General features: G+C 39.5%; 1 protein-coding gene across 1 annotated transcript in view; it reads right to left on the bottom strand.

Annotated features, from left to right (window-relative positions):
- Positions 1-12,783, bottom strand: part of qdpra (quinoid dihydropteridine reductase a) — a 22,416-nt gene extending 9,633 nt beyond the window's left edge. Inside the window, exons 1-5 of the mRNA XM_050042864.1 lie at positions 12,624-12,783; positions 12,437-12,529; positions 10,410-10,506; positions 9,011-9,151; positions 1,929-2,037 (exon numbers count right to left, since the gene is read on the bottom strand). Of these exons, the coding sequence (XP_049898821.1) occupies positions 1,929-2,037; positions 9,011-9,151; positions 10,410-10,506; positions 12,437-12,529; positions 12,624-12,707 (524 nt within the window). The 5' untranslated portion in view covers positions 12,708-12,783. The remainder of the gene's footprint in view (positions 1-1,928; positions 2,038-9,010; positions 9,152-10,409; positions 10,507-12,436; positions 12,530-12,623) is intronic.
- Between the last annotated feature and the right edge of the window lie 432 nt (positions 12,784-13,215).

Genomic DNA, 13,215 nt, shown 5'->3' with positions numbered 1-13,215 from the left:
TGTTTGATGGGGTCAATAATGGAGGGGTCCCCTCAGATTATGTGTGGTCATATGCCTACAAAGTTGCGTGGTGATGGGTGAAACCCTTGAGATGTTTTACACCTTTATGTGATGAGCCACGCCCTCAGCAATATTCATTGCCTTATAGAAGCTCAGTTTTAGTAAGTTTTCCAACTTTTGCCAAGAGGGAACTTTAGATATTGGTCCCTTTTTCAGTCTCTACGACATACGGGGCATGAGATATGCCCATTCAAAGTTTGCAATTTCAATCGGTTGCTATAGCGCCCCCCTTTGGCCAATTGATGTAATATTGCTTCATTCGCATCCTCCCATGACCCTCTACCACTGTGCCAAATTTCACATGGATTGACCAAATCAGTGAGGAGAAAAACGTGGAACAGACACACCCACACACACACAGACAGACAGAGTTTTCATCATTATGTAGTAAGATTAATCGACTAATCCTAACTGCATAAACTGCTTCACATTTTCTACAGACGCAGGTGGAATTTAAAGCTAAACACCCTTTTTGAGACAAAGTAGTTAAAAAAAATGCAGCTATCAGTTGTGGGCAAAATGAATGGGACTTGGTTTGTAGCAAGGTGCTTATTTCACTGTAGAGACTCCAATGAAAATCTGTCTTTTGAGTATCAAACACTCACATATACATTAACAGTAGGTAGCTGTATCATGCTGCAGGTGTGAGGTCGATCGGTTTTCAATGGAGTGAGTCCTCGGACTCACAGGTCGTAATTTGGGTGGGATTTCCATAATTTCTGGGGGCTTTTTGCCTTTATTTGATTGGACAGTTGGGGGGGAGAGAGTATGGAATGACATGTAGCAGGGGGTCAAGGGTTGGAATCAAGCCCACAGCCGCTGCGGCAAGGACACAGCCTTAGTGCACGGGCTTGCTCTACCAGGTGAGCTAGTGGGCACCTCAACCCCAATAAAATTTGTGTTTAAAGTCTGTGCTCAAAACATTATACAAATGTCACATCCTGAGTTGAGTACAGAGAACACCAAAATCATGTACACAGAATCAAATAAATCAAATGTAACGTATGATTGTGTTACTATGTGATAATCTATAAACATTTAAATAAGATACTGTTTACATTTTATAGTTCAACATTTTGAGAAGTAGAAATATCCTCCTTCTTTCCTTTCACTCAGTGAGGCAGTGAACAAAGAGGGATCTCAAATAGCATGGGGCTTACAGTAAAGCATCATCAGCATAACTGAATATAGCATCGGTTAAATGTAAGATAACGGGAATATCTGTAGTAATTTCCTACATATTTGTGAATTCGGGTACATTTTATAAACCTAAAAATATAAGGTTTTTGACGGCAGTCCCCTGGGACCTCCGCCCTGCTGTCACTGCCAGGTAATGGCGGCACACAGAGCTGCAAATAGCCAGAAAGACAGCGGGCAGGTGTCAGAAACACCAACACATTGCTGACAGTATGACAATGGCATCCAAAACAAGTTTCACTCTCTTTCTGTGACATGAAAAATACATTCAGAATAAGTAAGGTCATGCGACATCACTGTCTCTAAGATTCCAGGACAGACTCTGTTCACAATGTAGCATCATTGGGGAAAATAATATGGTGTGTCCCTAGGATGCGTAGATATTGAGTTTACTGCGTCCTTTAAAATGTGTCAGGGATGCAGGACACAGGATTTCACAGGACCGAGAGAAATCACTGCTGCAGGTTTGAGAAGTAAAGACATTTCTACACCATTGATTTTACCTGCTGTGAATGTACGCTGACTGCAGCTGCTACAAAACAAAAAAGCCAAAAGAGGTTTTAGGGCCACCTCTCAGGCCTACAGATGGAGGGTATTTACCAAAGGTCTGTTTTAAAATCATCAAATTATCATGACCACGTGTGTACACAACGTTTCTCTGCAGTACTTACGGTAGTATAGCCACAGCAGCAGCTCCTGATGGCATCCCACTGTTCTTTGCTGCGAGACTCTGACAGAGCTGGTGGACGGCAGCTTTGGCCATGCCGTATCCGACCATACCTGGAGGATACAGATAGAACATTTCTGTTAGTGTCCTGGAGGGAAATTCAGTTTGCTCACATCAGATGCAGCACACACTGTGCCCAGCAGTGGATGACATTGATTTAGCAGAGAGAGGTCAAGTGGAGAGAAATTGGAGAATCTATGGAGGGAACATCTTGAGACTTTTAAAAACTGAATCAGGTGTGTTTGTGTTGTAGGACGGCTCTGATACACAGGATGCAAACAAATCTCATTCAGTTCAAAGTACTACATAGAAAACATCCCTAACTACTTGTCATTTTCTTTCTAGTCTGTTTTTCTTACACCATGTTTCTACAGCCTTAGTTAAAGTTATGTTGTTTTGTAGCTTCAGCATCTGGAAACAGTAAGTTCCTCTCCCCCCCACAACATCTGACAAGCTTCCCTGAAGAATGCAAAGCATCTGCCCACCCTACTAAACCAATCTTATGACAGGCTTACAGAGATCTGACCAATGGGAACAAGGGGTGGTGACAGGGCTTTTATTACAAGCTTTTGTTTTTCCCCAAGAGAAACATCAAAAGAAGCTTGAGTTAGGGTTGCCAGTCGTGCAACAGTCCAAGGACAGTGAAGTAAATGCGACTTTGAATTGCTGCATAAACCACCAGGTTAGCCTCCAGCTTTAGTTACCCTGCACCTGACAGGTCACAGGTTGATGAGCCAATGTGCAGCCATCATCAATTACATCTCCTAATTATCTTTGTCCTTGAAACCAAAGCTGCTCTCACTAAAGAAGGGAAGTTCAGAGTAATTAAAGTTATAGATTTACATTAGTCTCACTTCGAGCGACAGTTTGTTAAAAAGACAGAGTCTGCCGTATGGGTACTGGGCCATAATCGGCTGAAATAATGCAGGCTGCAGTCTGTGTGAGTGTAAAACTCCCACATTCAACAAACAAAACAATACACAACAATTAAGTTTATTCAGATTTTCCAAACAACTTAGACCGAGAGACAAAAAGAGATGACTTAATATCTCCAAGAGACACAGGAATAATTTTTGACTCACATTGCAGCTTATTATAAAGAAAACTGAGGCTAATGTTGATACATGTGATGATTTAAACACACATTTAAAACCTCTGAGGACAACGGTCGGTATTTCAGGGGTTCTGGTGTAGCCAGCAGATATCCGGACAATGGAGGAAGGATATCCAGGCAAAGACGTCCTCTACCATGTGCCAGTCATTGTTTACAGTCTGATTAGCAACTTGAGATACAAGAATGGAGTTGAAAGAAGAACTTGTAAGATATCTGCATATAAATGCAGATAAATAAAATGAAAAGCTAAATCGACACTCATTCTATTACTATAGTGTTCCGCCTCTTTTGCTTTCCGCACAGACTGTTTACTTTATTCAATATCACTCCAACTACAAACTGAAACCAGAATGTTTCAGATGCCAAAATCTTCCTACAGATTCTACATGCACAAGCAGGTATCTGTTTGTAAAGGTTAAGGGCCTGTGTCCAGTGAGTTTTATTTCTGTGCATTGGCATCTTTTTTCAGTTGTTCCAACTGAGGAGAACTTATGCAGCCTCATGCGTCAACCTCAGCGTTGTTTTTCCAGCATGTTTGATCAGTGCTCTGGCTTTATTGTGCAGCCACTCCGAGCACTTCTAGTTGAAAATCATGGAACATTTCAAAGAGAGGCTGATGACATCACTGCCGCTCCTTTAGCTGGGTAGTCTGAGTGGGCGGCAGTTCGCTCCAGAGATCAGCCTCTCATTGGGCGGAACGAGCCACCCGCTGAAGTCCCGCCCTACCACCTCCGGTTGTGTAGCAGTTTTCAACCGTTTTCAACACGTCCTTTACTAACTTTTGCGGTGTTTGATCTTGCGGGGATGTAGCCATTTTTCTGCCATGGTTCGCGTCCTGTAGGCGATATTTTTGTGGGCGTGTTACACCAAAACCTGTTTCCCCCCGGCAATATTTTTGCAAGCGCACCGTTGCTATGGCACCGCCCAGAACGATTGTGATTGGTTGAAAGAAATACAAGCAGCCGGGGTGTTTTTTTCTCCAATCTCAAAGTGAGAGTCGGCGCAGCCAGACCTTTCTTTTCTTGAGAAAGGTCTGGTGAGCAAGACTATTAGCTGGGTGACTGTCACAGCAAACACAAAAAGCATGGGAGCAGATCGGTCAGGGGACATTGAATTTTGCTTGCGAGTGTTGATCTTTTATCAACGAATGTACTGCAAGCTTGTTGTTAACTGTGAAGTCAACCCCCTGTTAACGTAGCCTTGCCTTACCTACCTAGCTCACCTTAATGTCAAGATAATGTCATAGAAACAAAACCCACACATGGCGCCTCAATAAAATAAAGCACTTTTTAATGTAGTACTGGGATAAGCACTCCCCAGCACCCTGCCACCACTTTTCTGCTGAAGAAAAACTCTTTGTGGACACGCTCTAAGACTTAAGTAATGTGTAAATTTGTTGCTAGGAAATATCTCTAGTACTATCCAATCAAAAGCAAGCAACTATCGGTGGGACGTCACCGTAACACCACAAGCTGCAACATACTAACTTCAAGAGGTAAATTAAACACGCCTCGTTCACAAATGTAGGTACAGTATGACTTGGTATGGAAAAATGTGTTTCAGAGTTATCACTGGGTGGAATATATCAAGTCCACTATTAATACAAATAGCAGATGAAGTAGTTCGGTTTAACCCCTAATGCATTATTTGGTAACTGGAGCATTATTAGTACATTTTTCTTTTCAGGTATATCATGTTATTTTTGTGATGTGTCATTTAATATCTTTTCTTTACATCATTATCAAACAGCATTTTGATCAAACTTTGCGACGGGTGTGTTGACCTTGTTCCATTGCCTCTTTATTTACAGTCTATGCTTTGGACAAGTCAAATATTAGCTAGCTAACGTTAGCTTTGTCATTCATGTAACAGTTAGGTGAAGGGAGAGATTTAATGAATTAAAACAGGCAGCACAGCAGAGTATTTCTGCTCCTACTATGAGTTTAAACTTGACTGGAATTCTGTATGAACACTAAGAGGCAAAGCGGTGCTTGAATAGAATAAATGACATAGTTTACTGTGCATCCAGACACTGAAAGCTATCTTTTGCATGGTGGATTATTAAAAAGTCACATGGGGAGCACAGAAACGACCCCTCTCTGTCTGGGCTTCAACCTCTGTTTTAAACCCTTTATCAGAGGTTAGGATTATTAAAAAGCCCTGCACGAGGTTTGTAAATCTTTTCTTGGTTTTTAAAGTTTGGTTTGGAATTTCATATTGTAATTGGTGACTGATTCAAAACAGAAAACATGTTTTTGCTCACTGAGGAGAACATTCTCTCAATCCCCAAATTATCTTACATTTTCACCTCTTTAGTTGCTGACGTGATACTCGGCTGGTTATCTCCTAAATCTGCTAATAATGTTTTCAACATTTAACAGGGTATTCATTCATAAAACTAATTCACAACAACCTTTAAAGTCAATTCATTACCCTAATCTGCTTTTCTTGTTTGAGATAAATTTGAGATGAACTGGATTAGGTCGACGCTTATTAACATTTTACTCCCTTTGTTTGATCAAAGCAAACCAAAGAAACGATGAAGCACCTCTCAGCAGTGTTTGTGATATTTCTTAACATGTCGCTCTTTATACTGACTCATATTTAACTAGACCACATAGATATGAGTGGGTTTTTGGAGAATAAGGTATCTTTCACTGTTCTGTTTAAACACAGTCCCTAAAGGAGTCAGTTCTGCAGAATTCCACTATAAATACAGCCACAAGAGAACAATAGATATTAGGAACCCCAGACTGCATCAGTGCAGTTAACACAATCTGTCCGCGTGGATAAAATGTGTGGAGCTACAACTGCTGAGTCATTCTCCTCATAAGCCAGCAGCCAATGAGCTTGTTTGCTTTGTGCTGACTGCTGAGCCAGGGCTTTGTGTTGCTGGAGAGTTGGCTCTCAGCCCATCACATGGTTAGCTTGGACACAGGGGGAGACTGGACATCACATGGCAACAAACCAAAGCCTCTCTCAGCCACGGAGGCTGACATGAGGTCGGCTGGTGTCAGGTTAACAATGATTAACTCTGGGGAGAATTTAAGTCACTGGAACGCCATCCAAAAATATGACGATAAGGTTTCTTGTGCAAGACTCAGTTCATTCATTTATAAAGCTAAAGCCGGCCCTCACTAAACAATTTTTCACATTTTAACAGTTGTTGAAAATGTGCAAGACTCCACACATATCGCCATGTAACAGTAAATCTAGCAGTTTCTTTCCTATAAGTTGTGGAGAGAAACTATTTGGCCAAAACAGCAACAAATAACAGATTCCATTCGTGAACAGTCAGAGTCTCAACTCTCAAAACTGGAAATCTTGCAAATTCTAACATGAGTTTACATGGCAGACAACAGGCAGGAACAACTAGCTGTTTGTTTTTGTACTTCTTTCTACAGGAAATTAACAAAGAAAAAACGTAATTATGGATAAGGTCAAGGAGGCGGCATGAATATGGAACATTGGTGCCGCTAGGATGGACTCCTGAGCAGATTAGGGATGCAAAAAACACTCTTAACTTCCCCCACACCACAGGAAAATCTGCCGAGATGATCTTCAGAACCATCAAAAAAAATCTGGACTTTACTGACAATTGCCGAGAGGGGGGTGTCCAGCCCAAAATCAGCTTCATTCTTGTGCTGTGTGTACCTGGCATAAGTAATAATTCAGTATCACCAATGATGCTCTTCTTACTGAAAGAAATTAATCATATAAAAAAAAATCACAGTTTGGGTCGTACATTTATTTTGTGGTGGGTTTTTTTTCTTCACTACAACAGATTTTGGGTACACTGTTATTTGGATTCCAACAGTATGAGATTTTCACAGTACGATAACCATCTCAGAAAATACTGTGGTTTCACGGCATTACAGTATTAAAGAACTTATATTATTATCAGTCAGAATGATCCTTAAGGAATGCAAATGGCAGGGTTATTGTTGGTTGAACAAATGGTTTATTACTATCATTAAAACTTGAAAGCATTTAATTCATGGAAGTTTGAGTAAAAAAGTCTCCTTGAAAATAAGTAAAATAAAGGTAAGATTTTCCATCCACTTGAATTTTCTTTTCTCAAAATTGTAGTTAAGCAAACGTACGTGTTATGATAACTGTCAACTTCTATTCACGGTTTACCTTGAAACTGGTATGTCGCTGCAACCCTACCGTTAATGTTTCTGTTTCAAACCTGCCACCTGACAAGAAGTATGGTCAACAAATCAGCTTGTTTGATGCTCAAATCCCCACAACATGAGTTATGATTAACAACATCTCTGCAGAGATCCACAGAGATGTTGTTCTATATCTTAACTTAGGTATAATCCTTGCTTTAAAGTGATGCACAAGTTTTTTTGTTTAATAATGCTGCGACTGACAATCATAGTCTTTGAAATGCTTAAAAAATAGTGCAACAATACCATCAGAGCCTCATATTAAGGCTTGAAATCAGTAGTTTTCTCCAAAACTCCAAAAAGATATTGAGTGGAATCATACAGGACAAAGAAAAGTTAAGATAAGAAATTATCTTATTGCAGAAGCTGGAATTATCAGTGTTGCTGGATGAATGGCTTAAACTATAAACCAATTGTAAAGACAGCTGCGGAGCTATTTCTTGTCCATCGACTAATCATTTAAGGCTCTACTGTATGAATTATACACATTAAAAAAGTATTAGAAACACATAATTAAAGGGGCATTCATTGATTCTACACATAAAGTTCAGTTTACTCATCATGATAGATGCAACTCTGCCTTTGAAAACAGTTGTATGAAGTTATCTGTGGCTCCGCAGAAGCTTAATAACCATCATCGTCTCTGTCAGCTTGAGGCGATTTGCATTTTTTTTACATAAGTCCTGTTCTGTATTAATTTCTTTAACAAAAACTAGACTTAATACGTTAGTAAATGAGCTTTTTTTCCATGACTGAGACAAGATGATGATAAAACTGCACTGACATCATTTAACACTGACTGACTAAAATGTGGTTTACAATAAAATCTATCAAGTTTCACTGACAAAAACGAGGAGACAAAATATTATAGATGGTTTTCTTCAATGCAGCAGTTGTTTCCTGTGCTGCATGCACCGAATCAGGACTACATGACTTTGTAAACAATGAGCACAGTCAGTTAGCAAAAAAAGTTTGACTAAAATGACAACGTTATTGGTTTTGATTGGACTAGATTGAATGAAATGATCAATATAATCTGATGACTAAAAAAGACTAAAATGTCAACAGTTTTCATCGACTAAAACTAAAATAGTTAAGGTTTTCTTTGACTCAAATGCCCCAACTTTTAGTCAACTAAAACCTGACTGAAAGAAAACAGGATGAAGTTGACTGAATATGATAAAAGCACAAAGGACATTTGACACAGGACTAAGACGAGCACTATATAAAACAAAAGCACTGGTCCTTTCTTATTCACTTGTTGTCTTTTGTTTATTGACTTGTGTTGTCCTTTGCTGCTTTAATGAACCCAACCAGCTACATTTTAATTATTCAGCTGGTGTTATACGGAGTGAAATGAGTAAGCAGGTCAGGGTTGAGTCAATTACTCAAGGACACTAACGGAGCAGAAGGTGGCTGATGGACAAACCACTGCCTCACAAAGCTCATCGGCTATTCTATCTTTTCCCCCCTTGTTTTGTTTCTCGGATCCATTTTATCGACACGTTCTCCTCGCTCTGTTGTGAGATCCCCCGTGTCTCTGATCAGTATGTCAATTCCCCGGTCAGAGCCCCGCGGCGCTTTCTATTACCTACATTATCTGAATTGGCGGGTTGTACAACAAAGCCACGTGCACAGTGCAGCCTCCAATATATCAAAGTCTGCCTGCCACCTTGACGTGACACGCTGCCAAACCAGGTCATCATGATGAGAGCGGTAAACACAAATGTGCCTTACCTCCAGTGCCAGACAGCGCTGCTTTGGCCCCGGCCAAAGTCAACAGCCCGCCTGGTTTTAGGTGCAGAGAAGCGAGGTGGCTGGAGATAGTGGAGGTCCACACACTCTGTTTCCACATCAGGTCGGTGTTTTTGTATAAATCTAAGAGACAAATGGGAAATAATTACAAATGTAAGATTTATTTTAATTCACTGGTCACCGTATTAAGTGCAACACTTTGGGAAATATGCTTGTTTGCTTTCTGGCAGACAGTTACACAAGAAGATTGATACCACTCTTGTGTCTGTCCGTTCAACATGAAGCTACAGCCAGCAGCTGTTAGCTTAGCTTAGCACAAAGGCTGGAAACAGTAGGAAAAAGCTAGCATAGATCTGCCAAACAGAAACAAAATCAGTCCACCAGCAACTCTAAAGGTCACAAATTAACACGTCATATCTTATTTGTGGTTAACTGGTGACTCTAAATTGAGTAAACTGCTCAGAGGCAAGAAATAGTCCGTCAAATACCCTCAAAAACTATGATAATTCTTACACTTTAGTTTTTGTATGGACTGAAGAAGGTAACTGTTAGTCAGCGAGCTTTAGAGGTGCGAGTAGGTGGATTTAATTACCTTCGGCAGAGCCCGGCTAACTGTTTCCCACTGTTTCAAGTCTTATTGCTAAGCTAGGCTAACCGGCTGCATCCTATTTACAGCACAATTTACTTAGGCAGAGTTTAAATCTAAACATACGGTACGTAATTTCTGCCGCTCAGTCAAAACAATAACAAAAGACAGAGCAATTGTTACTGCAGTCAGTTTCTCCAAGGATTTCTTCAGTGTTGATCATGTAGCAGTTGATTACTCGGAGCCGAATTATCTGCAGTGGTCTCTTCTCCAAAACGAACAGATCACGTGATGAAAACTGGTAATAACACTGAATAAAGCAGTTTCACATCAAAATCTGTGTTTTTCTAATGCTGTTCAACACAGCAGGGGCTGGAGCGGAGTTGCCGCTTGTTTCTGATTACTCAAGATCCAGACATCCGGTGACTACAATCCTTCATTCGATTAAAACATGTAATTAAAAACAACCAAGATCTAAAAAGTGTATCGTAAAAATGTCACTTAAAAGTGGATGAGTTAATTTATGACAGCTTCAGGCAGACAACCACAACAAAGGGAATATGATGCCAATTACAGGCAGTGGCGACTAATTGATTACAGATTTCTGTGTGTTTGAACACTGTTGGAAACATTTCAGATAATAAGTACACAACTTTAAAAAAGAATATAACATTGGTTCAGTTGTTTGTAGACATTTTAATACAGAAAGGGTACATGTATCTTCAAGCATGAATGACTGCAGGAAACAAATGGCTGATGATTAATGTTACAACAAACAGAGGGTTGAACTCTGACCTTTGGAACTACAGCTTCCTCCCGCCCATCCTCCTGCCACACACAAGATGGCATCCACTTTCTGTTCCCCTAGCAACTGGGCCACATCTGCCGTCACCTGCAGGAAATGAGAGATAACTACTAACACCTTTTTCATAAAACCACAGGGCGAATGGCTTTTAAATGCTGACAGCTCCTCAGCACACACACACCAGCTGGAAGTGTTTAATGAACATTATGTGCTGCGTTCAGGTCAACAAACAGAGTCGGGAATTTGGGCAAAACACTTGCAGTAGGAGATGAATACAGAGAGTGTCTTAATTACCTTGTAGCCTTAATAACCTCATGTAAACTGGCTAAATAAAGACATAAAATGTGTTAATATATTATCCTGTATCATATAAGAATATAATAATTACAGCATCTAGTATATTCCACATTTTTATTTGTCTTGGGGTGACCTACCACTTTGTAACCAGCATTAAATGGATAAAAAGTTCACAAAAATTAATGATGGAATTGTCAAAAGGCTGCAAACAAATCACATCATTTCATAAAATAGAAGAAGCCATTTATCAGGGTGTCTACAGGTATCAGACAGTTAAATTTAATGCCTTTTAAGACCCGTTCAAGACACCTTTTAACCAAATTTAGGACAGATTTTTGGACAAATCATGTTTTATTTATTTAAGCATCGCAGGTTAACACTGCAAGCAAGTAGTATATATGTGGTCTTGTGCAGGGGTAAGTGTTATGTAGGAATATGTTTATTAAAGTACGTTAATCTACATTTTGCCAACAAGTAAGTGCAAGTATTAAGTAAAATGTCAATGTTATAGTTTAAGAAAGATTTGCAACAGTAGAAATGTGGACTTTTACATAGGGAGGCTTTACTCATTTTCACAAAAAGAAATTTAAAAAATGGAAAAAATGAAATTAGATAAAAATATCTGTAGTAGTTAAGACATCAAACATTTAAATTTAGAACTAGTTAATGACTTTTAAGATGTTTAAGACTTTTTAAGGACCTGTAAACACCCTGATATAAATCACTGTTAGATTCTGATTGTTTTACTAGCTCTAAGAAATGATGACACCTGGCATCAAATAAAGCAGCCAAACCAGAGATGTCGTAATTAAACTCAACTCAACCTTATTTATGTAGCACCTCTCATGCAAACATGCAGCGCAAAGTGGTTCACATGGCAAAAGGTCTGGGCAATATGTGCTGAAAATTATATCACAATATTTTAAGGCTATATTTCATTACACAGTATCTGTCTTGATATTGTTAAATCTCCACAAAAGCACTTAGTCAATGTTAGGACTAGATGACAAAATCGAATATAACAATATTTCTGACCAAATACCCTCTCTGGTGCAACAAAGTTGTAGGGATGACTCTTTTTTTTTTTGCAGACGATCATCAATAATGTGAATATAACGACTAATGGAAGCGTTAAAACAAATAGAAAAGTCTGGCAAGTTGACACTTTACATAAATTCGCTGTGATGCAGCCTTTAAAACGAGGTCAAAACACCACTTATGCCATATCACGACACAACGACACCCAAAATCTAGGCAATATATTTCATATTGCCCAGCCCTGGGCAAAACTGGAATGATAGACACAATTTTAAGAATCACACAAACAATTATACATAAAGTTTTGCAAAACTAGAAAATTAAAACAATAAGACAATAAAACTGTTAAAAAAAAGCACACCAAACAAAACAAAAAAGATGATTAAAAGTCTAAACTACATCTAAATTAAAAGTGTTGCATTCAGGTTCTTTATCTCCTTCTTTTCCAATGTGACCTGAACGCAGCATTAGCATATACATTTTCAAACCAAACTGAACATAATACAAAAAAAACTATAAATAAATCTTATTTAAAAGCTACTGGATTTATATTAACAGTCAGACTTTAGCTGTTGAGTCGTAACGACTTCACTGCTGCCTGTCAGATCTTCGGCGTGTCTTTGATGAGACACAAACATCACATATTTATACTTCACCATGCTAACTGTCATCTCTGGCTCACCTGTCCCGCCTGCTCGGTGAAGGACTCACTCAGCTTCACTATAACGTTTTCATTCGCCTCGTTGTTTGCAGCCATGTCGATACAAGCCACCCACTGTTAATGTCACACAGAGAGAAATATAAGTTAGCTCATCAGTTAGCATCGCAGAGAGTTAGCATGTATGCTAGTGCTAACTGTTGTCACTCACCCATCCTTTGGATTTAAAGTGTTGGACACACTTTGAGCCCAGAGCTCCTCTTCCGCCGTAAACGATCACCCGGTTAGCAGCCATGTTTATGTCCTGATTAGTAGTAAGCAGTGTGAGGGAGAGCTGAGGAAGAGCTTCAGCTGAAATACACTGACAGAGGAGGAGGAGGAGGAGGAGGCGTGTCTCTAGTTGTGCAACAGGTTGGCGGAACTAATGCTGCTTTCACAGACAGTCGGAAACACTACGATTGTCAAAACCAAGTGTGAACCTTATTTTTTCTGTCTTGAAAAAATACATTTAAAAATCCAAGTCCCTGAGATCTAAAAATAGGATACTATACTTTTGACCTCTGGTGAGCAGTTCACTTCAATTCAGTTTTATTTGTAAAGCCCAATATCACAAATCACAATGCAGCAAAGCCGTAATTTAACTCAACTCAACCTAATTCATGTATCACCTCCAGTCCGATTTGGCCCACTGGATGACTTTGTACACCTAGTGTTGATGCACATGTGAAGGCTAAGAGGTGTTAGGTTTAAACAGTGAGCAGATATTTAATGCTGCCTCAGAGGCTTTATCACCCTGACCAGAA

Source organism: Epinephelus moara, chromosome 4 (assembly GCF_006386435.1).
Source record: "Epinephelus moara isolate mb chromosome 4, YSFRI_EMoa_1.0, whole genome shotgun sequence".
Lineage (NCBI taxonomy): Eukaryota > Metazoa > Chordata > Actinopteri > Perciformes > Serranidae > Epinephelus > Epinephelus moara.
This window is presented reverse-complemented; position numbering and strand designations above follow the sequence as displayed.